Here is a 27,920-nt window from a genome sequence, read left to right on the forward strand (position 1 = left end):
CACACACACACACACACACACACACACACACACACACACACACACACACACACACACACACACACACACACACAACAATTAACCATGTTGGCAAGAATATTTAGGAAATGCGTAAGAAAATATGACAAAAAATAAAGGTTTTGTTGCATCATGGCTGTAGCTCCAACAACAAGTTGAGGCAGTGATTAAACCGCAAGATGATCTTCACCGTGAGTGAGGATGATTGCTACAGCATATTTAGTGCAATATAACGTAAAATAAAAGGTTTTGGTGAATCAATAAATGGCACTGATTGACACTTGATGAAAAATGTCTGTGCATTTTTAGTTCACATTTAGTAACAATTAATCCAAGATGCACAAGATGCTTTTTTAGAAAAAGGTAAGATAAAGGTGAGCGGGGAATTTAGAGAAGGTTTCTGTTTCCGAAGATGTTCTTGGGGTCCACGTAGTCCTTGACAGACTGGAGCATCCCCATGCCGACATTGGAGACGGTCTCTCTCATCCACTCCTTCCGAAGTTTTCCCACTGAATGACAGAGGAGAGAAAATAAATAAATAAACAAACAAACTGAAGGAAGACGACCGAGGGGGAGAAATGGAGGAATCGGCACGGCTGATTGCTCAGCGGGCTGCTGGGAGCCAATCAATCTTGTGAGAGTGAGTGAATAAACAGAGGGTGATAAATGCTTTTATTCAGAGAGGAGAAATGTTTTGCATGGCATGATTTATGGAGCTCAGCAGACTATCAAACTCATTAGGCTCTGTGTGTTCCCAGAGGAGGGGCCGGCTGGCGGCTGTAGCGGGCCGTCCCCGGCTCCCTCGCTCTTTGAGCCACCGCTCCCCCCCCCCCCCCAGAGTTGCTGGAGTGTTTGTCTGTATGTTTCTGTCTCATTGTGCACACGAGCACGCTCCTCTGGCTGACCCGCGAGGCGTGTTGTGCTCTCTTGTCCCGAACGCCGCTCGGCGCCCTCTGACACCGGCCCGATCACCAACAGGGGGCCAGAGCCACCCACACAATGGCCCTCTGTCAGCAGGACTCTGGCTTTCAGCCGCTCTACGCCCTCCCTCCTCCAAAACCCCCAACCTGAGGAGCGAGGGAGGCGGTGGCACCAGGCCTAGTGAGGGTGCCCATTGCTTCTCCAGCTGTCCACTCAGACATCCTCCACGGCGCCTGTGCCCGACAGGTTCTCAGCGGAGAGTCTGGAGCCAACGAGAGGTCTGGTGGCTGCGGAGGACTGGACAAACCTCACTGGAGAGCCAAACTATTGTTAGAAAACTTCAAATAAAATAGAAACTTTGATTTTAAGCAATTCATTAGCCAAAATATGTCAATTGAAATAGATGTAGAGCTTTCTGTAGATGGGGAGGGTTTGAACATTTGTGAGTTTTTCTTTTTTATATATATTTGAGAAAGAGAAAGAAATGCAGAAGAATGACACACAAGGACAACAGCCCGTGGCATCAGAGCCTCAGACTCACTCAGTGTCATTTTGGCTTCTTATTTGTGCAAATATGTTGAGGTCGTTGAACCACTAAGGTACAATTTACTCACTTACTAAATGGGCTCTGCAGTATTATGCTACATATTCCGAAATGAAAGGTTTTTTATAGCAACATTCTTAAATAGTAGGGTATTCAAATGTTCTATATATTTTTGTTTGCGCTCATTTTCTCATTTATTTTTAACTAAAACACATATACCCCAAAAAATACGAATTGATAATTGAATGAACTGTTGCAGATGTAAGTGCCAGCCTAATTTATCTTGGACTGATGCACTTTTAAAGACCACTGCACCGCTAGAAGTTTAAACATCTAACAGAGAAAACTAGTCTTTATCAAAGAAATATAGGAGAAAAAGCAAAGGGCCTTTAAAGGACTTTACGCTACACGATGGATGTAACACAAAAGGCAGGAAACGTTTAAACATGTCAGATGATAGCAGGGTTAATTGTACTTTTGGGGGTCGTGTCAACTTAAAAGAAACACGATAACTATATCACAAAAGTCAAAAGATACATTTGAGAACAGAGCAGCTCAGAACAGGTGCTGCTCGCTGAGTAAACACTTGAAAGCAGCAGTGTAATCTCTTGAGATTAGATAGGGAGGTCTAAACAAAGCGCGGTGTATAACGGGAATGTTCACAGGCTTTTGCCCCGCTCTCTGCACGCCTCTCTTTGCATCACCAGTTTGGGGAGCTCCAGTGTTCACAGGGCATGTTGAGGGAAGGCCTGTGATGAGGCTCCAGCCAGGAAGCCCAGATGGGGATCAGCCATGAGGCTAGGGAGGCCCGTCCCCTGACAAAACAGGGACGACAGCGGGGTCACCGGGGGCTCTGGTACCACACACACCTCCAGATGGTGACAGAAGGACCCATCAGCTGCTACCCAATAACTAAGAAAGTACCCCGCTCTCCACAACCTCTTCCTCTTCAGGCCTCCCTCCTCGTCCCACCTCCATCCCTCCCTCCTCTCAGGAAACGGAGAGAAAACAGAAGGTGCTGGGACTGCATCATTGCCTCCATCACTGTGATAATTTACACATCTATCTTGTCATATTCTCTCCTTTTCGCTTGCTATTGCAATCAATCTCGCCAGACTAGGTCTGTGCAGCTGAGACATGCAAAGAAGAGCAGGTAGTTATTTCAAGAAATGACAGATTTCTTTTTAAAAAGTGTCATATTTCTCTTGTGTGGAAACGCTCAGGGAAGCACAGGGAGAAAAGAACTTCACTGAATCAGGTCATTTTTCTATTTTCCAAGTGCAGTGACCTGGGTGGAGGTGCGGTTGGCAGAGTTAGCGAGATTGGAGTTTTGCAGTGCGGCGACGTGAGGTGCAGATGCTGGGCACCCCGGGGTGACCCTCACACAGAGGAGACTGTAGTGGCCGCGCTGAGCCTCGACCCCTCTACACGCTCTCCCCAAGCTTCTTTGACAAATGGGGGTCAGGGCTTGAAAAACAGGGTAAGGTAGCGGCCCTGCATCGTGTGATATGGCCGAGCCGGAGTATTGGCTGATAGATGGATGACTCTCCTGGTGATGGATGTTCAACAACTCTTCACCGCTGCGACACTGGTGACCTAGTTAAAGAGGACATTTCTCCCAACGTGCTGGCTTTCAGATCCAGCATATAATCACACATATACCAGATCTTCTTGTAAGCCATAAACCTGACTCCAAATCAAGTAGTTGAAATGTGTGTGATGGACAGCAGTCAACACGTGGTGCTGATAGCTGAGTATCATGTCCCGCAGAGAAAGAGCTCTACACGCCCAGATTCCCTTACCCACGCCCACGCAGCTCAACACTGACCTGCTGTAAATACAGGGCCACAAAAATGTATATTTCCTGCGGTGCCCTCCCACCTCACCATCCTTGACTACATCTGTTTTGTTTGATACACAAAACCCAGTGAAACTAGCTCCATTTGTCAAGCACTGATTGTGGGCAGACAAACCGGCCTGTCTGCGCTCAGATAGCAAAGCCCACTGTTATTAATCACAATTACAGAGTGGGCCCCGCACGCGGGAGCTGCATCAATATCCCCTCCCCCCCCCCCCCCTGTCACCTCCCCGTGCTGCTCGGGGTGGCTGGGCCACCGTTTGGAGGTCAGTATACAGCCGGCGATAACGGCGGCATCATTTACCCCGGCCCCGCCGCCTCCTCCTTTTTATTAGCAATCTTTTAATTTTGAACCCGTCCCTGCCTTCAGGAAAAATTGTGATTTAATATCGCAGCTGATTCACTGCATACTGTTTTTGACAGGTTGATGAATAGCCCGAAGTGATGTATGAAAACAGCGAGGCGGATGGCAATATAGATAAGGCAGCCATTTCGGTTAGCCCTGATGGGGCCCTGAGAGTTGTTCCACCGCCCCCAATGCTCACGTTTCATTTGGTCACTGCTGAGATGAACAAATAGCAGAGTCAGAGCCATTCATCGGCAGGAACATATTTTGGACGTGTGAAGGAAGCGATGAAAGACCTCCGACCAAATTCACATTTACAGCTGGCCGTCGGCTCGCTAGCATGGAAGAGAACACAGGGAGAACTCGCCATCCTGCCTGTGCTTCTGAGTGCAACCTCTTTTCACAAATTATAATCAAGGAGAAGGGTAAAATATCATGACGCCCCATTCAATATTTTACGAGCAAAATTATGTGCAACTGTATGATGTTTGCCAAATCAGACCAAATATTTTCTGTATTATTCACGTTGTAGTACCTCCATGGTGATGTGACAAGCTCCCTCCATTGGCAAGGATCTCTTCTCTCGCTGCACGCTGGGGAAAAAAATATAAGACCAGAATTATTATACAATACAATATTCTGAAATGAACTCTCCAACTTGCTGGAAATCCAACCCATCATCACATCAGATGTAATTATGATCTATGGAAGGACTGGGCCATGCGTTAAAGTGGATATAAATGTAACTGGTCATACCTCCACTTGTTCATACACGTGTACTGGATCACTGAGTCCCCTGTAGTTGAAGGCAAAGTAAAAGTAGACACAGGCACCAGTATCGTACGTCTGAGTCACCCTGTAGGAGAAAGAGTCATGTTTACACAAGCAGCAAAGACTTCTTTAATGTTTCCTTCAGCATTTAAAATCCAGTTTACATACAAAGAGCAGGGTTTTGTCAAATCGTTCCCTTTTCATCCAATAAATGCTTTTTCTTCTTATAATTGGAAGACGAAGTTAAGTGGGAGGTATGGCTTTCCCTGGTGAACCCCTGACCTCAATTCCTTTCATGGTTTCTTGAAAGCGGAGGCAGCGTGAAAGCACTGTCACCTTTAATAACGTGACATTATCAGACATTAAATGGCCATCAAATGCTTTACTGAATCATCTGAGCCACATTTGTGCTGCAGGTAACGGGATGACTCACTGATGCGGGACTGAACATGTTATCAGTTTGGTAGGAAACACAGTAAATTAAACTGTGTGTCTGCTTCCTAATAACATGAAGCTTATATTCTCCTATCTGGAATGTGTCAAAGAACATTTTATTAAGAATAAAATGCTTCTCTAATTTGCATGTTCTCCGTCTCTGGCCTTGTTCCCCGTGGAGGAGCAGGGTGCAGAGCCCTTGTTCATTTGACATGGCCCATCACCTGGCACACTGACTGTTCTAGAGGTTAAATGGACAAATCAATCATGTGACAGACTGCAGCCGGGAAATGAATGGCTGTCGCATAATCAGGCTGAGGCCTAATCTGTCCGCAATCAGAGAGCAGAAGCCTGGTGCACCTCGACCGGCTCGCCGTCTGTTAGTTTGTCCGTCTGACCGTTGGTCCGTCTGTCTGGTTGTGTGGCTTTGCTAACTCACCAGGGGTCCGGGGTAATGCTGGGTATACAGCCTCAATATTAGTTTGGTCAAACTAAATGTTGTGTTTTGATGACTTCCAGTACCGAAAGGTGGCCATGAATGTCTGTTCAGATTCTTTAAGCCTGGGGTAAATAAATGGGATTAAAGTTCCACAGATATGTAAATGAAGTCTGACACATTGATGTTTTTTGGTTTTTCATGGGATTTGTTGGCAATAACAAAAATATAGAAATAAAGCCAGCCTTAAACTTCAATATATGAGAACTTTGTCGTATTTCAGAGGAGTTTTGTAGGAAAAAACATTTGAAAAAGTGTATATTTAAGTTCAAATGTTTTCCGGTGTTGATATCAAACCTCGGTTATTGTATCTGCACTATTCTCCAATAATGTTTAATGATACCAGGGCTTGGGAGATTTGAGTTATTTTTAATTAACCAAAATGTGGTTTCAAATGGACATTTACAAACATTACCTGCATGTGGATAACGGTTGAAACTGCACTCCTTTGTTTTTGCATTCCCCAATGATGCGTGCCTTCACGTTCCGGCAAATGTCCAACACCCTGGAAATAAAAAAGAAAACCTGAATTAGGAAAAAAACTAATAAACATAGTAAAACAGAATTGTCAAATGGCTTTGAAGTATCACAACAGCAGTCGAAACTGTGGTATTTTTACATTTAAAAAACAATACTCAAATGTATAGGAACTTATATAGAAGTAAAATTACAAGCAATGCTAAATTATTAAGATTAAAAAAAAGGGATAGGGCCAGAAAAGAGAAGAGGAGGAGACTAACACGACGGTCATTGTGGGAGAGGTTCCCACTGCTGGGGAAATGGCTGCCATCCCGAAGTATGTGCAGCCGTGTGTGGAGGATGGAAAGAGAGCGGGGGCGTAATGAGCCAGGCACATATGCTCGCCTCAGTGCCTGATCTCTGGTCCCTCCCGTCAGGCATGTTACACAACACGGAAGCTGTGTGTGTGCCTGCTTGTGTGTGCTCCTGCTTGTGTGTGCTCCTGTTTGTGGGTGCTCCTGCTTGTGTGTGCTCCTGCTTGTGTGTGCTCCTGCTTGTGTGTGCTCCTGCTTGTGTGTGCTCCTGCTTGTGTGTGCTCCTGCTTGTGTGTGCTCCTGCTTGTGTGTGTTCCTGCTTGTGTGTGCTCCTGCTTGTGTGTGCTCCTGCTTGTGTGTGTTCCTGCTTGTGTGTGTTCCTGCTTGTGTGTGTTCCTGCTTGTGTGTGTTCCTGCTTGTGTGTGCATGTCTGACAAAATGATGATGAAACCATGGAGAGAATGCAGATCACACCACATGTGGGTGTGGGATAAATATGTGACTAATATTACATTTCTTACACAGCGCACAATAAGATAAATCTTTCTCAGTGTGTGTGTGTGTATATTATATATATGTGTGTGTGTGTGTGTGTTTGTATATTATATATATGTGTGTGTGTTTGTATATTATATATATGTATGTATGTGTGTGTGTGTGTGTGTGTGTGTGTGTGTGTGTGTGTGTGTGTGTGTGTGTGTGTGTGTGTGTGTGTGTGTGTGTGTGTGTTAGTATTCCATAACTTAATAACAGAGATGGTCAAATTAAAGTAGACACATGGCAGAAATCCTACAATGAAGTGGGCAGTGAAGGGTTCTCCTGTGAGAGGGCGATCAAGAAAAGAGAGTGAGCGGCGCGTCGAGGGAGTGTTTAATAGGAGTTTACGGAGCAGATGAAAAGACACAGAAAGACAGAAGCACAATAACAAGTATATGTAGGTGTTTTTTTGTAAATAACCGACGGTGTCAAGAGGAAGTAAAGTCCCTGCCATGAGAAAACTCAAAATCCATTTTCCAAAATCCGACACTAGAGGTGGTCTTAACGCACCGGCACCAATAGGCCTACAGTAGCCTATAATAAATAATAGAGGCCTAACATGTGTTATCACACACTTAGCGATATAGAACATAAATAATAAAAACGTAGGCCGTCGTGGTTTAAAACACTTTAGTGGTCATACTGTGGAATGAGTTCTTCATTGAAAATGTCGCGGGCAATTACATGTAAGAAGAAGGAGAAGAAGAAGTAGTAGAAGAAAAATGAAGCTGGTGTGTTTACCGTAGCGATACACTACAATACTAATTGTGGGCTTATCATGTTGATTCGACCACAACAGAAAAAAACGAAAAAAAAAACTCTCGCTCTCTCCAGAGGGACAGGTCAGCCAAAAAGGGCCGTACCTGTGCACGTCCCTGTGTGTGTGTGTATGTATGTGTGTGTGTGTGTGTGTGTGTGTGTGTGTGTGTGTGTCAGTAATGGCGGGTTTGTAAGCTGAGGAACCTTCTGCCAACCCAAAGCCAGTTAATAGGTGGGGGGGGGGGGGCCTGAAGGTGAATGTCAAAGAGAGGCAAAGAGAAATACAAGAAAGGAGGGGAAACAGGAGCAGGAGGAAGACACAAGGCTCTCTGAGGACTGACTGTGTGGGAGGAGAGAAAAGAAAAATGTGATTTAAATTAAACTGCTCATATTAAGGTGTTTACCTGTCCCAGGGCACAGAGGTTTCGAAGGACTCCCCGATCACATAGTACTCCATCCCCAAGTCCTGCTCAGAGAACAAGATCAGGCTGTTAATGGTTATTCAGTACATTGACATCATCACAAGAAACCAGGATACCAGCTAACATCAGGTGACAAAGGTTTACATGCCCTTAAGTAATCCAATTACTGTAAAAGCTACATGAATCAGATGTTACCCCACACGGTCCACACATCAACATTTCTACACACCATCTTTGAAAATGGAGTTTGTGAAACTCGTCACGTTACAAAAGCTTTGTTTTCAGTGGCTTAAAATAAAGTGCATAAACAAAAGGCGAAAGTTTATAGTGAAAAGCTATTTTGTAAAGGTAGAACATGCCTACATTTCAGGCTATCATTTATATATTTACAGCTGAGTTTAAGAAAGCATATGACTAAAGAAAGCAGAGAGCTTTATATATGTTATATAAGTGCACTTAAACTCCTTGCTTGTTTCTGTGCTGATCAAAAGGCCTCCCTGACAGGACTGACCTCAGACAACTCTCCATTGTCCTCTGACTGCAGCCTCTGTGCTCTCCTCATGGTGTAGATACCTCAGTGTTAGACACCCTGACAACAACTGTGACCAGATCAAATCAGAGACCTCCCGAGGTCGCATTCTGCCGCCTCTCTGTGTTGTTCGCTATCCTATCTGCTGTCAGCCTGCGCCATCCCGCCCGCCCCACCTGCCCGTCAGCGCAGACAGAGAAAAAGCAAGAGAAGTGACCCACCCGGAGGTAAGCGATGACGAAGGTCAACATGTAGCCCCTCTGCCCATTGTCCTCTCCAGCTGCCAGCCCCCTGGAAGAAGATAACAGGGTTAATATTTAACAGCTCTTTTCTTTCAGCTTTGTTGGTCCGACGGCTCGCCTCACAACAGCGGCCTGGGAGCCTGTCAATCCAACAATGTTCAGATCAATGAAGCTTTGCTCGGTGCATCGCCACAGGTCAGCCACACATCCATCACCTGCAGTGGGTAATCAGATTTTCATCCACCACCCAAACTAATCAGGCCATGCTCATTAGAAAATCACTATATCGATTGTCACCCTTCTTCCTGTTTTACCCAACACCACAAGAAAATATTCCTCACAGAACCGCACCAATCCATCACTGGCACTTGATCTGATGGCTGATCACAATGTATTTGTAATAATGCAATAAAGCAGAGGATGCTGCATGTAACTGACAAGTTTCTTATGATTTAATTGCTGGCGGTCACCAGGGCAGCGCTCCAGCTACCTGCAGGTCTGGGCGCTGAGCCAGAGAATAACAGTAATATGTAATCCATAAGATTTACCCTGGAGAAAAATCACTGACACGCCGGTGGGGAGCACAGCAGCTCCGCTTGGTCCCCCGTTTAAATCTGTTTTGTAATGACCTATTGTTTCTGACTAATAAGTAATACATCTATATGTTCTTTTATCTTTTAAGTTGATCCTTAAAATAAACATCTTCATGTTTATTTCTATGCACCGTTTACATAAAGCTTGATATTTTGCCTTTGACTTACTCTCAAGTTAAAGTGAACCGATTTGGTTTAAACCCATTAATCAGTGTGAGGTTAAACCAAATCTGGTTGTTCCTAAAAAGCAGTTCTTTTTGCAGCAACAGGGTGCCGACCACATAGTCGACCAGAAAGTCAAGTGAAATTAAGTGGTGATAAAAGCAGACTGAATTTTGTTTTTATTATATCCAAAATAAACAATTGAATGTTTTCCATTTATAAAACAAAAAAATAAAAACACCCTAAGAATAGACTATTTGAACTACTAATGATTATGCACAGAACATATTGCTTCGAACAGTGCACATTTCACAGTTCAAACAATGTGTTAAAGCATCAGAGCCATCTCAGAATCATAAATGAACAAGTTGGACGGCACAACAATGTTGGGGATGAACTCATCTATGAATTCATTGTTGTGGGTCTAAACCAGGCAGAGGATAGAGAGAGCATCCCTCTCCGGCTGACAGGGAACTGATTTCCACCAAAGTCCTCATTGATCCGTTTAATGATCAATCACAACAGCCAAGCACTCCCAGGCTGCGTCTTCTCGCCCCGCGCTGTCCTGAGGGGAGCTGTGCCCCCCCCACCCCCGCCCACACCACACCTACTTTAACAGAAAAGCTGGCCTGACAGGAGGACATCCACAGGTGATCCATCAACTCACACAGAGACAAACTACTGAGTAGGAGACCACGTCTGAAGTGTGTAACTGTGCCTCTCCATCCTTTTCACTGCTACTACATAACGGCTGGTTAAATAAAGTGACATCAGGGCTTCGGGCATTATGTTCAAAGCCTCACCATGCTTTGTCATTTCTGCGCTTTACACGGTCGGGATCTGTAACTGATCTCTGTAACACGCTTTGTTTTAAGAGAGATAAAACGGCTTACCCAAATTTGGCAGCGATGTCATAAACTTGCTTCTCGTGCTGCAGGACCTTCTCCCGGCCCCCCTCAAACAGCAGGGTGGCCACACACAGGCGGTCCGGGTCGAACCCTTTGAACTGGTGATTAAAGAATAGATTCATTTTTTATTAAAAAGCACTTGAGCCAAGCAACTGGTGATATTCACATCTATTTTATTTTACCTTGGTGACGTAAAACTTCTTCAAGCCGTCCAGAAAGGATGTGAACATGGAAGATACTTGAGGCTTCAGGGCATGACCTGTGAAAATATAAGATAAGCTCCATCTGTTCACAAAGATGTGGACCGACTTTTCACACATTAGTCATACGCAGCTTGAGCTTACATCCTCCAGCGCTCTGAGAGGGCAAGCCAGTCAGATTTATTTGGGGTTTCAAACAAAAGGAGGAAAAAATAAATGGTAACATTTGAATAACTTTACAACTGGCCAGTGGCTGCCAGCGACAGCGACTATAAATCAGAGGGTTTCCGAAGGGAAGTGGGGTTGACACAGCGATATCCGTCTTCCTCACCCACACTTTTTGATTTATTTCTGATCGGACGCACAAAAGCGCCTGTGGACAAGCGAAAATGAGGGGCTGGGGCCAATGGGATGGTTATCAATCACTGCGGCGAAGTCACGGGTGATGTCGCAGAGACTTAACAGTTCATTTATTTCCCCCCATGTCTCTTCATCACTTAGTGTCCTAATTGTTTCCATTCCAAAATTTGATTGCAGGTCTTTGGGTCTCTCGCAGCCATCATACTTGTTAATTAAATACTCAACATCCTGAGAGAGAAAATTATACCTACACTGTGCATATTTTTACTTTTGACTCTCCCATCTGTGGTGTGGTATTTTCTTTGCATATCAACACGCTGCTACTTACCACATCCTTTTCGTTTTTCATCTTGTGGATCAAGACAGGCAGCTCTAAATTGTACTTGTAGTCCCAATCTGATGAAGAATGTGAATACATCTACCCTTCTTACTAAACAGCCAACAAGGTTACAAGTGAGGACAAGCCACTAATAAGCCCAAGAAGGTATCATAGAGCCATGAGTTTTAGTCATTAGTGAAAAACCTGGTCGCTTCATCTTCCCTGCTTAATGCTAAGAAGTGCGACTCTGTGAAAAGTGAAAATATAGGGGAGATAATGAGATCCCCGGAGACTGGGGAACTTTACAGAGATCTCTGGCAATGCCAGATGCATTCCACGAGACCTTAGGAAACAAGATCATAAAACTTCAATGTAACAACTACTTAATTTTGACCAGGGTCATTTTTCACCTAGCTTCAATTTGTCAGCTGTGTGTGTGTATGTGTGTGTGTGTGTGTGTGTGTGTGTGTGTGTGTGTGTGTGTGTGTGTGTGTGTGTGTGTGTGTGTGTGTGTGTGTATGTGTGTGTGTGTGTGTTACAAAAATAATAATCAATTTAACAATTCAGTGTTGTTGAAGGTAAAATCATTGCATGCTGTACCACTGCCATTCATTGTTCTTCTCTCAGAGGTATTCCCCACATCAATATTGACCCATAAATACAGGATGTTTTCAACTCTAAATAACTACATATAATTAAAATCAGTCTGCTGGTTAAATGCCTGCTGTGATATGTTCAAAGCCAAAGGTTACATTTATTTCCTAAAGAACACACTTCCTGAAAATGAAAACCAGGTCAGATAAAGTCCTACTTACTCTGTGAGTGATCACCACACATCACTCAGATAGCTTAAATGAGAGTAATGTTCACATACAAGATGTAATGACAGCAGTACTATTTAATGCTTAGAGCCCGGTCTCGCTTATATTGTAAATGATAAAAAAAACTCACCAAATTTAAATTGCTCATTATCCATGAGTCGTATCGACGCTGGGGCGCACCTCTGAAAAACAAAAGTTATTATTTGAATCACAGGGCAAAATTATGTGATGTAAATCCCCCAAATGATTTGAAATGTTTTCAGTGTATTGATTTGTATTCTATTATTTTATATGTTTTGTGCTAGTCGTTTTTTTATTTAAAAAGGGAGGTCACCCTTGTGGCTTCTTGATCTTTCCTTCCACATTTTTTTCATTATCTGGATTTTATTTACAGTGTTATGTGTGTGCAAATAAAATAAAACATAAAACTGAGAACAATTGGCACTTTAAAGTTGGGATAATGGCATCGTCAGCCTGTCTTCGTTGTAGAAGAAGGATATAAAAGGAAGCTTTCGTCAGTGTCTTGGCAGTTAAGGCAACATTCTTGGACTAAAAAACATTGGGGTATTTCTTGCTGATTTGTGTCGACAGTGAAGAGCTGCAGTTAAGGCGTATTGCAGCTTGAGTAACTTTCAACACTCAAAAGGTTTCTGGCTCGGCCTCATGTTGAGACAGGGAGAGAAAGCAGTGAAACGTATTATTAACATGTTACCTGTTTGGCAACCTCTCGAAGACAGGCAACTCCCTGCTCAAAATTAGGGAATACGACTGAGCCGTATTTCTGGTACTCTGGCATGGGACGAATCTTCATCGTGACCTCTGTAACCACGCCCAGGGTTCCTGTGGAAGATCACAGTGAAAGATTTTCATTTAAAAAAAAAAAGTAAATCAGCTCGCACAATTTATATGACCTAACCTCTTCTTAGAGCGGAACTTAAAGACTGTTTACAAGTCTGTGGTACGCGTCCCGAGGGTCCTTTGGTTGACCTTTGTCTCACATTTCACCGAGTAGATCTGGTTTTCAACCGCACACTGGGGGTGAGCTAAGATTTATCAACTTAAAACTGTGAAGAAATAAAGCAGAGCCCTATCAAAGGAAGCGAGGCCAACAGGAGCAGAAACATTCAGGTAGGCCGAAACCATAGGCGGATTTTGCGGGGGGGGGCAGGGGGGGCATTGCCCCCCCCTAGTGGCTGAAATATGTTACAGCATTACTACATCTAAAACTGTTCCAATACAAATATTTCGTATATATCAATATTTTAATAGATGTAATATAATGATTGTTACGATACAAATCTGAATAATATCATGTTTTGTTTGAAATAATTTCATTTTTGAGCAGTCGCATGTTGTGACGTGTGTGTGTGATGTGTGTGTGTGACGTATGAGGTTAAGGACACAAGTTCCCTCGCTTTTTTTTTTTACATAGAAGTGATTCAGCTATTGTATTACAATAAGATATGCGGCGATTTTTAAAACGTCCAATTTCTGGGACGTTTAAGGCGTCTACTTCTGCACTAAGTACTGTAGGACACTGGTTAATAATATTGTAGCGTGTTCAAGTAACCAAGGGATATAGTAGTTATCAAATAAGTATAAGATGTGCACAGTTATGATAAGTTTTACAGATGTAATGCACTGTTGTTGGGGGGAGAGACCGCCCCTTCCATACGAGTGTGTGTGTACGGCGGGCATGAGGCGTGCATGACGAGACGAGTTGTGTTCGTATGTGGAAAAGTCATACTCAGTGCGGTGAACGCTGGTTTTATTGCTTCTGTATCCGTAGCACCCCACGCAATAGTTGGGACTGTGTTCTGACGTCAGTAAAAAAGGTTTGCCCCCCCCAAGTGCAAATGTCAAACTCCGCCTATGGCTGAAACCTCTGGCTGTCCTCATGACCCTGAAACTATCAACCATTCGCTGCTGCTGCAGGAGTCGGTTGCATGTTTAAACAAACTGAGAATCCACTTTACCTTACACAGCAAATATGGCAGGGAATAATACTTAAAAACTACTTCTATGCAAACATCCGTGTTGACAGTAAACTTAAGCTAGGGAGTGCTGATTGCCTTTCTGCAAGTCTGCAACAGAATTTATTATATACAATAAATCTGAAAAGTGTTTGAAATCCTCAGTTTTTCTGCTTTATGAACATTAGGTGAATAAAAACATGCACTCCAACACAAGGTACTGCTGAGAGAAAACAATCAGAATACTATGTGCATGGTTACTAATTCAATTAGTTGCTGGTTAACAGAAAGATAATTACTAACAATTTTGATTAAATTTAATTGTTGAATATTGCATTAAGCAGAAAATAAGAAAAACAAATATTAGCTGGTTCCAGCTCAACACGTGACACGCTGTCTTCTTTTGATTGACATCATTGGGAACTAAATATATATGTTTTTTGGACTGTTACTAGAAATGGGTTTTAATAAAGTGTAAACGGACATCTCTGTTTTCTGACATTTAACTAATTAAAATAAATCATCAAGAAAAATAAGTGTTAGTTGCAGTCCTTATTCCTGCATTTTATCTGTAAGGACCAATCATATGACCCCCACCCCGACCGACTGTTGTGTGTTACTACAGAAGATCTCCATTTAGAGACGCATCTCTGCCAAACATATTAGGGAGGTTTCCCCCGCCTGTTATGTCTGTTAATGAGCCCTCTAACGTGACACTACATGCCACACGCTGCTCCCTAGTGGCCCTCTGGAAAACATGTGACTCCATTAGGCTTCAGCCAAGAAGAGGCTCCTCCTTCCTGAGAGTGGCAGGAGGAGCTACAGAGGGGGCGAGCGAGGAGAGAAAGAGAGAGAGGAACAAGGGAGGAGTCACAGTGGTAAGGGAGTAAAGGAGGTGAGTGAGTGAGGAATAAAGGGAGGTAATAAGAACAGCAAGGTCATAAAAACACTATCTTGGGGACGGATGCAATGCAATGAAAAGCTGGAGTGCAGCTTAAGTCATTTTTTACTGTGACCGTCTCTATTAAACCAACCTCCTCTCAGAGGAGGAGTAAACAGGGAGAAGGGCCGTTCCCAATGAATAGTCCCTCCGCTGCAAGAGATATTAGTAAGAAAAAACAACGATGACCACTGTGAAGCCCCCACTTTATAACCAAATAATTGAATTAGCACACCTACATCACATCCTCTACGGCTGAGAGGAGTTTAAACGTTATTATCATTGATTATTCCACTGTTTACACCGGTTTAAAGCAAGAAGAGAGAAGCAAATACTTTGCATTCAGGCTACCCCGAGGTCAGAGAGATGGAGAGACCCGGCTGTGTTGCGGTGAATGAGAAGCTCCCATGTTCCACAGTCATTTCTGGTCAAATGGATGTGTTCCACTTAACATGCAGAGCATAGTTGAGGGTTTTAGTGTGGTGCTTTGTTGTGTCCTACTGTCAGGCCGCAGGATGCAGTTTCTGGGGTGATGAGGGAGATTATTTTAATGAGACTGTTTGCTGGTGTGACCTCTGAGTCCCAGCATCCGGCCCCCCAGAAGTACACCTGCTCACAGAGACGTGTGACCCCCCCCCCCCCCCCATCTCTGGAACGCCACTACTTACCGTTATGTGTTATAAAGATTTTTTTATGTATTTACTGGGTTTAAATTTTTTTGTTTGTATAGGATTAAAATGATATGTCAGAGTTGATCTGCACAGTTAAGAAACTACTTTTTTTTTTAAAAAGGGTTTTGTTGGTAATTTAGAAATGATCAATGATAACATAATTTTGCACGTTTAAACATGGTTTGTTTTTGTGTTTGTGTGTCGGTTGAATTGCTGTTTTGTTTCCGTTTTCCCATTATTTAATGTCTTTGCGTTGATTTTGTTATTCGTATTTATTTGTATGGTATGTTTGGATCCTGTCAATAATAACATCTCAGGGTGGTTTACTTGATAAATAGTCTTTTACAACAACAATAATTATTTAAAAAAAGCAGCTGTAGCACATTAATCACTGACAACTGTTAATTGAAAATGTTTTATAATGTTGAAATTGTGACTGAATTTGAATACGTTCTTATATACAAATATGCGCTCTTGGTATTGAAATGGCTTCTAATGAGTACAAATGGAGATTTCTGCAGTGATCCCAGCTCAGTCAGGGAGCAGATTGCTGAGCTTTGTAGGGCGAATATAAACTTTGCATCGACAGCTGTTTAACATAGCCATGCCAAGAGTCTCTGAACCTCCTCATTATGTAGGGGGGAACCTGGCATCTGGCAGTATTCTCTGTGGGCATTCACAAGGACAGGGCACTGCAGATGGGGCTGGGAGGACACTTGCTGGTTCCTAACCAACACCCCTCCAGTTCTCTGTTCCTCCAACGCTGGTTAATATGTAAGAAGCCCAGAGCATGAGAACCGTCCTGATGTTACCGTTTTATCACAAAGACTTGCACAACAAACACACATGAACATACAAACTGCCCACATGCTCTGCTGTACTGAAATCACACGAGAACGGTAGCACACCTTCTGAGCCCATGATGAAGTGGTGAATGTCTGGCCCCGTGGACATGCGTGGGCCCCGACAGCTTTTTTCAATCACTCCTTGGGGGGTCACCATCTTTACATGCACCACCTATTGAGCAACATAAAAAACACTCATTAGAAACAGAAATATGCAAAACAGTAGTCTAGATTTATTTTTCACAGATTTACAAATGTTGACAAAAATGTGTTTGGCTATTGACATTATGTAATATCCAATACTCTAACCACTGCATTTTAGAGGGGAGGGTCAAGTCCACAAAGCTTCTGCTTATAATGTCCTCTTTAATTACTGTGCAGGAACAGCTGTGTGCTGACTGTCATCCTTTGGCACAAACATGAGCAGGAAGATAAAGGGGGGGGCGACTCACCAGGTCCTCAATGTTGCCGTAGATGTTCTTCTTCATGCCTGACGCTCTGGTTGCTACCCACCCCCCCAGGGAGCTGAACTCCATGGAGTCAGGCTCATGGCCCGTACAGTAGCCGCTCTCATTAAGCTGTAAAAAATAGGGTTTTTTGGTTGCAATTAAAAGGGGAGAGAAAAATGTTTTGGGGGAAATGATGTAGTAAACCCAGAAGAATGTTTTAATAACATGTGCAAGCGAGCACGAGGAAAACCTATAATTGCAGCTGCAGGCTGAATTTCACTGCTCTTGTTTTGCTGCAATGCTAAAACTCTGGTTTTATGGCATCATACATGTTTTACAACCGCCTAAAATAAACCAAGAGAAAGAGCACAAAAAGAGAGATCAGTGCATGTCTGGGCAATGCAAAGCTCCACTGCTTCTCTGTATCATTTGTAAAATGGCTGAATTCTGCCAGGTGACATGATAAGGCATTGTTGGGAAAAATACAAATGTACACTTCAGTTTTAAATGTTTATGTAAAGCTGTAAGTTATACAAACAGTTGTGATTTAAGTTTTGTGCACATTCAGTCCCACCCATTCCACGAATGCTGTAAGCGACATCTTAGTTATTTGTTAAATAGCCTTAGAATGTGAGAATAATACACATTAAACATAAAACCTTTGCGCAACCACCATCAGATGCACTGTCCCTGCAGCTCTGAGGAGAATGAGTCTGTCTTCAGGAACAAACACATTTACCTGAAGGCTGCCCAGCTTGCAGATTGCATCTTCAGGCATAACATTTCATAGTAATAATAATAAGGACCTTAAAGTGCAACAACAACCCCCTGCAGAGGCACAAAACAGGGGTTAAGTCAGGCCTTGTTTTATCGCAGCACTTCCCTGGAAGGCAGTTTTTAACGCAGACCCATCTGCTCCATCAAAATGGCCCCGTCTAAATGCAGAGGTAGATCCTGCTTTAGATGCAGCTCACGCATTCCTCTGCATCAAATGCCCGCTCCTTCTCCATTTTTCTGAATTAGCTTGATGGTGCCATCTGCTCATGACCGCCGCCTCACTCTCTAATCTCTCCCCCTCAGCTCTGCTCACGTCTCACATTCCCTCCTAAACGCTGCTCAATCTACTGAGCGCAGAGTAGCAAGGTGACTGAGCGTGGGCAACCTGCATGTGAATGGTCGCACAGCTTGATTGTTGGCACAACACGGCACAGCAATGTAAGCTCTTTCATGGATGAATATGGATGGATGAGCAGTACTTACCAATCGCTCCAAATCCTGGCCGACGATGCCAGCTTCCACATGGGCCGTTAAATTTGTCTCGTCAATCCACAGAATGCGGTTCTGTGGATGGGAAACACAACAGTTTAATAGAAATACTCTCTAATGCTTTTTGTTTAATTTGTCTAAAAACATCAGCTACAGCTATTCTGTTGTGTAAGTTACAATATCTTAATATAAATGTTGCATATCCCCATTTCTGTTAAGTTGACATATCTAGACCCTCAACAGCAAGGCAAGGCTATTTATATAGCACCTTTCAACACAAGGCAATTCAAAGTGCTTTACAAAAATTAAAGACATTAAGAAGCATATTATAACATGGCATTTAAAAACACTCATTTAAAAGCAAAGATATAAAATGGCATTTAAAAAGACTCATTTAAAAAGCAAAGATACTGTAATAAAACATGAATAACAAAGGTACATGAATTAAAGTTACAGTGCAGTGTGAGATACACACATCTGAAATGTTTAGGTCTGACTCTCAATCATTGCTAACTTTTTAGCAGAAATAGTTTTCTTTCACCTCACTTTCTCTCTACTTTCTTTTTTAACTTATCCTTTAGTTATTTCAAGTGTTTCATGCTAAACGAACCCCCCATTTTGAAAATTGTAATCTGCAACCCAATATTACGAAAATTCAACGGATCCTGGCCATATTTGTGTAGCATATAAAATGAATTTGCTCCCAGACATTCATGTCAGCAGCAGTCCATGGTCCTTTGACAGTTTGACTCTTGAATTTTTTTAAGTTCTGCCCCTGCTTGTCCTTGTAGCCTGACGGTCACATGTCTGAGGATAAATGAGTGCAGAAGGGCCGCGGGACGGAGACAGTTACCTCAAGGTTAAACTCAATTTAACACGTAGTTTCAAATATATGCCTCTTATTTAGGCCGCTGGGCACGTGGCATACCCTTACCTGCAGGAGGTCATTTCACTACTTCCATCAATTATTCTCCAGAGGTCATAAACGTTATGTTCCAACCACAGAGACCCTTTCATGTGCTTCCATTGGAGCCACCTCACCTCTGACCCCCTGACACAGAACACTGGTGGCTGGTGTGTGTGGCACCAAACTCAGACAGCGTATATATCACCGCTCTGTCAGCACGGATCAAAGGGCTGTACTGTACTGGTGACAATATTTACCATTTCATATCATATCCAATGAAACATCATCTCCTTCATGGTGAGATGCTTGGGATATCTTTTAAATATTAGCTGGTGCCCGACTCACACATTTATCATCATAAAGAGAAGAAATAAGATGTACTAACGTACACACAACAAAATACGCTAATTCTAACTACGGCTGAAATTAATGCTTATTTTCACAAGTGAAGTCAAATATCCAACAAATAGTCTGTGTCGCAAAAAATTGGACATAGTCACATTCTAGCTCACAAGGTAGAACAAAATGATATTGCTGCTTGATAAATCATTTTAAAATGTGACTTATATTATGAATAAATTGTGATTCTTCTTATAATGTAGGAAATTCACTCATAAAACACATAAAATGCCAAAAAGAAATATAAATACTAGTGTCCCATTCTCAAAAACATCATTAAATAACCCAGAAAGCTACTCAAATTTAAAGTGTTTTTGCTCACATTTTAAATGATAGAATACAAGTATTAAGTCAAAAACTGTACTAAATTAGAAACACCTTTTTAAAGCAAACCAGTATTTTTCAGACATAGCATCATAAACTTGACCTTTTTAGGTTCAATTATTTATTTTTATAGTTGATTCAAATAGCATTTCATTTGGTTTCAGTTCATATTGTCCTTAGTGCAGTGTTTACTTACCATCTGTGAGGTATCCACGGAGACAATGCAGCGAGTTTCCTCTGTTGGGCACTCGAGGCCACTAGAGACACTCGTCCCTCCTGAGAGAGAAAACAACCGTTACAGTCAGTGGTTACTCCTCACATTGGACACTTTAGTGGTTCCATGTTTTTCACACAAATACTCCCAGGCTTTTTGTGAAAGAACAACACATGAATGTTTAGGGAATACAAATATCTCAAACAAAGATATTTAGAAACATTATTTGGTATGAGTAGCAAACCTGACATGAATCAGACTTTCATTACTTCTGAAAGCAATGCGGATGTGGCTCTGCAATGTATTTAAATATTTGCACTTAGTGACATTCTTGTTAAATAAAGTTTTAAAGAAATAATTAAAAAAAGCAAAGGTGCAAATAACCCATCATCAGGACTTTGTTCTATGAAAATGACCGGAGGCTTCAGGATATAATTGCTTAAATATTTGACTGACTTTTATTACTCAGGAACCTGTTGAGAAACTGCTGCAATAATGAAAACCATTTTTATTTTCGATTATTTTGCCATCATTAAACAGTAGTGGCAGTGGCAGAAAGACAGAACATCAAGTTCTTCATAGCGTCGAATGCACGGAAGTACTAAGTTTACCAGGTTGATTTACAGTTTGTGAGAATGAGGCTTCATTAATAAAAAATGAAGCATGAGTTGGGTGTAAATAGTACTTCAATGTACATACATTACAATTGTAAAGTACATGATGTATTAAAGTACATTAAATGCAACTACACATCTAGTGTTCGGTACATAAAGTCTGAGACTGCTAATTATGGTGCATAGAGACATTGATATCATGACTTACCTCCATATGGTATCAAACAAACATCATGTTTGCACGCCAGTTCAACTATTTTCACCACATCATCGTGGCAGTCTGCAAAGACACAGAACATCATTTTAGAAATGATTGGCCATCATAAAGGGAATGTTTTCATTTACCGTACTGTATTGCATTCATAAATAAAGTGTAAACATAATAACAGAGTGGACACATTGTAAAGGAAATAAAACTGCCTCCTAACACTTGGTGTGTACATGAGACAATAAATACATGTATATGGGCGGTGCCATTAGAGCTGAGGGACATTTTGATTTGCCTGATCACTGTATTTTGCCTGGGGCTTTCCTCAGGCGGAGTCCGACTGCATGAGGCTCTGCTCTCAGGGGTGGGATGTGCTGGATCAATACAAACGTGCTCTGGCCAATCACAGCTCTCACATCCATTCACACTGGAGTGGTGAGCGAGTGGGAAGGGTGGCAATACCCGCCTACGTGGATGTGCCTGACTGGCCTCAATTGCTTTTAGAGGCATTGAGAAATGCCTGCATTCTAGTGCATTTTGCCATCCAATTAAACACACAGCTTCTGCCCACGGATTACAGTCCAACAAACTAAACCTCCACTTAAAATACACAGCTTGACATGGAAGGCATACTGAGGAATGCAAATTACAGGTCAAAATATCTATTATATGCAGAGCAAATGAGTGTGTATTCGGCCAAATTTAAATGTGGTGCTGGTGCAGCTGAAGCGATGCCCACGTTGCTTAGTGATTTGCTGCCCATTGGGGAGGGTGCTAATCAAGTCTCAGTCATCAGTCAACACTCATTTGCATGATAAAAAATTGCCAGCGATGACAACAGAAAACCAATCTCTGCATCATAATTCATGGGTGCAGTGTGCAGAGCCAGACCGTGGAGTATTGGGTGTCAACCGTCCTCCCCCTGACGCTTCTTATTAAGCCTCCACTCATACATATTAATACCCCTGCCTCTGCAGAGATCAACCCTTTAAATCACCTAAGCCAGTAGGTGGGGGGATCAGGGATGCTATGTGGGAGGAAAAAAACAAAGCAATAAAAACAGAGATGACACAGCTTCTGAACTCACTTGGCCATACCACCATATCCGGAACACGACCAACTTTCCCCTCTCGCAGAGCAAAGATCTCGTGTAAGCAATGTCCTGGAATAAAATACAGGAATGAGATGAGGAGCCCACAGGAATATTAATATAATCATTACATACACACAAACACTAAGTTATAAGACATTACATATATGATATGCTCCATTTTAACAAGAATGAATATTGGGTAATTTCAAGTGCAACGTTTTCTCCCATAATGCCTTACCATGGGCCCGATACACCCGGTCCTCTGCGTCATGAGAGAAGGGAATACCTGTGGACTTCAGTTCTTCCAAGAAGGCCTCGTTTAGAGTGGGAGGCTGTACAGCACCGCTATTCAGAACAGGCTGAAAGAAACAAAGCCATTGTGTTAATGTGTAACTGTGGGTTACCAAGGGGTTCTTCTTCCCCATTCATTGAAGACGCAACAAATAAATATGATTCCCACTCACCGCTGCTGGAGATTTATGCTGCATACTGGCCCCAAACGTGCCTTCGAACCATTCCTTCAGAGCAGGGATGATCATACCACTTAGCCTATACCTGAAGGAACACAGATTGAATAAACATCCAATTAATACAAGAATATAAAAGAATCATCAACGCTTCATGTATTAGTGATTTCCTGTATTGGAAGTCAAATAGAAAACATCTGAATGCTTCACTGGGCTTGTTCATTAAAAGGTCCCCTATTATACTGTTTTTCATCAATACATTATAGTTCTCAGATATATACAAACACGTCTCTGAAGTGTTTGGCACGTAATACCAAACAGATCATTGTAGCATTACCCATAATCCCCTCTGTTTCAGCCCTGTTTCAAAAGTGCTGATTCTGTCTGTTACTTTAGATGAAAATAAGGAGCCCCTCCCCACAGCCCTCTGAGAGATATTTGGTTAAAAAGAACACAATGGTGCTCTAGGAGGAGATTCGGGTGATAAGGTGGGGGGGGGGGGGGTTACCTTGGTTGGTGATTGGCTAATGGTTACACAAGCCAAAAAATTGCTATGCCATCATAAAGTGGCCAAAATCTGATCAGCTCATTTTCAGACAGGTTTTTTATATAAATGGATCAGGACAAAAAGTGAGCGAATCTTTTTTCCTGACACTTTCAGAATCTCTTTCCACAGAGGGGACACATGTTTATGTATGCAAGACATGAAAAAGTGGATTTTGCATAATAGGTGACCTTTAAAACCAGGACTGTGTCTAATAAGAAGAGTGTGAGGGTTGTGTCCAATGAGGTTATTAGGGAAGCAGAGCAGCGGTGACAGTGCTGTCCATGTGACCGCCTTTTCAACCCCTGAATAATCGAGTTTCTGGCACAGCCCGGGCCAGCCCATCAGGGGACTCTGGCGGTCCTTTGTCCACGAGACCATGAAACACACCCTATAATGGAAAGCCTCTGTCGAAGAGAGCATGGAGGAGGAGAATACTGTCTGTGACATTCCTCCAACAGCCCCGATATCTGTGTACGCCACCCAGGTAGCTATTCACTCCAAAAGGGCAGAGAGCGATTTCTATGAACTACTTTCACAGGAGGAAACCATTTGCTGTGCAACATCCTGTTTAGCTCGCCTCATTACTCAAAATACACCCTCATACACAGAGTGTTAGTTCTCCATGTTAACAGTCTGACTAGTCATATGTCATGATTATAATCACATGGCTCATCTTTACCTCTGCTCTTGTCATGGGAGACGTGGATAAAGGTGCTGTTGTTAACTGGAGCCAGATCTAGTAAGATTGAGGACAACTGGCTTTGTTTCCCCTCAGACATTCAAATGGTTTTGTAAAGTGTTTTCTGCTAACGAGCTGCTGAGTTTGGGAGAGCTGACAATCACAAGCAGTGACCTTCTCATATGACAATAAACAGTTCAAATGCCAACCACTAGGTGGCAGTAGCACCACATTGCTGTGAGCGTAGGAAGGGGACAGCAAATGATTTTAAAAGCACACAGTATGGCCTGTGAAAATGATCGAGGCAGAAGTCCAGTCATTAGGTTTGTATGAAGGTAGAGACAAAGGATGTACCGGAACAAGATTAGAGGCTGAATGAGATGTAGTTAAGCATTGGGAGCAGTGATTATTATATAGTACCTTTTGCCGGTAAATTCTGCTTGACCTTTCTTATTGAAGAGGAATTTTGTATCGCTGTATCCCCAGCCGTTCCATTTCATGATTTCCTGCCTGTGGAGAAACAAATAATAGGAGATATTAAAACATAAAATGTATAACCCTTACACTGAACGTCAAGACACGAGATGAAACACTATCGCTGAAATTTAAACAGACATATTGGCAATGCTTGGCAGCTGTAGAGTATGGGGTGCAGACGGGCACACCAATGCAGAGGCAGAAGCAACACCTTCAGATAACGTATCCATCAGACGTTCCTCCTGTGCCCTCAACCTTTTCCCATCCCTTAAATTAATATTATTTAAATGTATGGCACCTGTTAGTATGGATGAAACCGTTACCAGCTTCGCGATACACAGATTCATGGTTTGACTAACGCTCTTTAAAAAACGTACAGTAAATAATGTCCAGCGTCAATCAAAGTAGGCAACAGTCTCCAGGATGAAGAATGCAACATGGTTTAGTTTGGAGTCATCAAAAACATTGCATAAGGCAATGATATGGGTCCAGAGATATTTCAGCATTCTAAAAAGGACTTAGTACTTGTGCATGGGTCAATGTTAGTGCATAGTACTGCTATTATTTTGTTGTTTTCATTATAAAACGTGTGTGTATATCAGTACTTGTTGATCATGTTCGGCAGTTTAATAAAACAGTAATAATGATTACAGTGTTACATTTGATTACTTTAATTTGTATATTACATTTTCATACCATTAAGTCTCTACCTGGTAGCCACCATAGCTAATTTATTATTGCTAAATTGTTAAGATTAGGTCTATGTCTGAATATGTTTGCTGAACTATCAAGCTCCAGCTAATTATTCAGCAACATATATCCACTAATATAGCACATAAGCACCAGACATAATTTCTGTTATTAGTGGTGGAATCAGCAACCAAATAAAAGTACAGCCTAGCTACTTAACAAATGCTACACTATGCAGAGGGATATCCCATTATAATCAACGGCAGCTTAACAACCAGAGATGACGCTACACTGTCTATGCTGCAATACTGAGCAGAGCTTGTGTGCTGCACTGGCACTCGGCAGAGACAGCTCACGCAGCAACCATAACTCATGGGTCACTTGGGATGGGATGCTAACACAGTGGAGTAAAAGCCATAATTGAGATTAATACCCGCCAAAATGGAGTTTCCTATAAATTAGAAGCGAGAGCAGAAATGAGAGAGACACACTGAGTCATACTTTAATGAATCATCACCACCATTGATATGCTGTCATAGCCACTGAACATACTGAATAAAAATGTATCAATAAATATAGCGAGTGTGTGTCAAGGTCAGGAAGTACACTTATGACAATGTAAGGTGATTAGCAAGGTGCCAAACAACAGGTCTTCATTCATATTTTTTGACAAAATTAGCTCTTCATTGGTAAAGGGCAACTTTTACCTCATCCAAATCAAAGGCCTGAGCATTGAAGCTGTAATGATGCTGTGTGAAGACCTCTAATGGGTGGGAGTTGTAGTTTTGTGCTATTTAAATAACTTAGACTTAATTAGACCTATCAAATTGGATACAAATGATGTTGTAGCAGCCTGTAATGCTTTCTTATATCAACATGCTACACGGGCATGACATTGTCGTCTAAGCTAAGGAACACTATTTTGAATTTAGAAGGATTTTATTAAACTGTACAATCTGTAGTAGAGTGACGCTAATCTCACTATGACTATAAACTGGGATAAGGTTATTGAATATGTGGAGCTGAAAACATTTTGATTGCACAACACACTGTACAAATCATAACCAGTAATCTACACCTCAGTTTAAACTAACACGCCCATCAAGCGCTATTGTTGTGTGGTTGTCTTTCGGTTTGAGCTTGATGGAGCCAAGATACCAAAGCCTGAAAATCTGGATTTCTCCCTGAAACCACTAAACAAACCATGCCTGAAAGGTGCTTTAAGAACGAGACAACAGCAAAGGTTGTGGCTGAAAAGCTAAACAGAGAAAGTCTTTTGGCACTTATCCATACAAACAATGACTATGTGTTTTTGTACTTGTATTGTATGTGGTTATGTTAGACTAAACAAGACTGAGACAATGATTGCCACAGAGTTAGATTGCGCCTGTTACTGGTACAGAAAAATATATATCATTCATAAGGGCTCAACCCAAGAATTATACCAAGAATTGACTAATCTAATCTTTATATTGTTATATAGCTTAATAATCAACTAATGATTTGGTCTATATACAATGTCAGAAAATAGTGTCCATCCCAGGTTCTCAAAGGCCAATTTGATGTATTTGAAAAAACTAAAATATTTAGTTGGATATGACACTAAGAAAATTAGGGAATTTCCATATTTGAGAGGCTGAAAGCCATGTACATAAATATGTACTACTGGTAGTAAAATAAAGTAAAATAGCAATAATTATTCTGTCGGTGGATTTATTACACATACATATTTCATTAGTAAATTCATTGTTGCAGCTCTGTGTTGTTATTCACCCTTTACTGATGTTTCATGTAATAATGTAACTATTATATTACTTATGATGATATCGATGGACAAACACACTGATTGTTAAATTATTGTTTCCTTAACATTCAAACTTCCTACACTTTCAACCCCGTGTTCAAGATCAGTTTTACAATTAATGTAACAAACATTTCCTCAAGACACAATATTCCATCTTATCATCCCAATGTCATTTTGACCAGAACAGGAAATGATTAATTTCACAAGGCCAAATGCTTAGTACTTCTGAGTGCAACTTTTACCCTTTTAACTACATCTGTTATCTCAGACTGGCACTAGATGTCAGTACCGTGTTAAGGCGTTTCCTCAAAAGGAAATGAGCTGCCAATAGGTTAAAAGTCATACCACCACTTGTCCTAGCCAATCAGATCATCAGCAGAGGAGACAGAGAAGTTTATGTATGTCAACTATTGTTAACATGATTTACATTATTTCTGATGTGTCCCATATATTGACAACTAGTAAAGGAAACTATATATTTTTTTTTAAATGCTCTTGTACTTAATGATTCCCCTACCAACATGTGTGCTTTACAATGTAATCACATACGATTATTTGTATCGATTATAGCATGGATAGTTGAATGAATGGCAAAGCTAGTGAATCAAACTGTATGACTTAGTTATCTGTAGCATCAGAAAGTGCCAGATACGCCACTTCCTGCTTGGTTTTAGGACCTCACTAACGCTGAAAAACAGCCATATAACACAATAAACGATCAAATATAAGACAGAGGAAAAAGGCTTCAGCTGACCAACTTTAAGAAAGTCGACTACACCACCAGCCTTAAACTCTTGAGAGTGAAGCTAGCCGCACCCACAATCCTAGCGAATGAATACAGACACTGTAGCCAAGTGACGTTAGCTAGCAGGCTAATTAAAGCAGGTTTAGCCACCTATCACTACATTTTAACGCTTGGGAAAGAGCGAGAAGCCAGTCTGTCAGTCAGTGCATGTCACCCTCATGTGTTCATGTTTCCTGATGTTTTACTTAATAACAAGCTAAAACCAGAGAGGATGAACCCTCAAACACTGCTCCATCACAGCCTTGTACCTTCTCCTCGGCACCGTCTTCCCCTCCTCTCTGGAGACATATGTCTGGCTGCCCTCGGCTTTGCACTCAGCGGCTATGATGGTGGAGTCCCCTTCTTCTCGTCCCTGTAAATGTCCGGTAATTATTCTCAGTCTTTGCTGTGCAACCCGCTGCCTGTCGGAGCCGCCGCTGCTGTTGGACGCCATGCTGCTTCCTTGTTTGTGAAGGGAGGGAGCAGCGGATCCATGAGCGGCTGTCAGAGGTCAGCGCAGGGAAAGTGCGCCGCGTTCACAGACCGTCGGAAAAA

General features: G+C 42.0%; 1 protein-coding gene across 1 annotated transcript; it reads right to left on the reverse strand.

The window, feature by feature from the left end:
• agps (alkylglycerone phosphate synthase) lies at positions 1–27,892 on the reverse strand. The gene is made up of 20 exons (XM_034110630.2): positions 27,635–27,892; positions 24,031–24,120; positions 22,382–22,472; positions 22,156–22,276; positions 21,912–21,986; positions 20,825–20,896; positions 19,985–20,064; positions 18,153–18,233; positions 16,896–17,021; positions 16,507–16,615; positions 12,727–12,854; positions 12,145–12,196; positions 10,497–10,573; positions 10,300–10,412; positions 8,631–8,700; positions 7,863–7,924; positions 5,805–5,894; positions 4,444–4,543; positions 4,223–4,280; positions 1–527 (listed from the first exon to the last, which is right to left on the reverse strand). Exons 1-20 carry the CDS (start codon positions 27,817–27,819, stop codon positions 406–408), a joined length of 1,902 nt encoding a protein of 633 aa, XP_033966521.1. The 5' UTR covers positions 27,820–27,892; the 3' UTR covers positions 1–405.
• Between the last annotated feature and the right edge of the window lie 28 nt (positions 27,893–27,920).

The sequence above is a fragment of the Pseudochaenichthys georgianus genome, chromosome 21 (assembly GCF_902827115.2).
Source record: "Pseudochaenichthys georgianus chromosome 21, fPseGeo1.2, whole genome shotgun sequence".
Lineage (NCBI taxonomy): Eukaryota > Metazoa > Chordata > Actinopteri > Perciformes > Channichthyidae > Pseudochaenichthys > Pseudochaenichthys georgianus.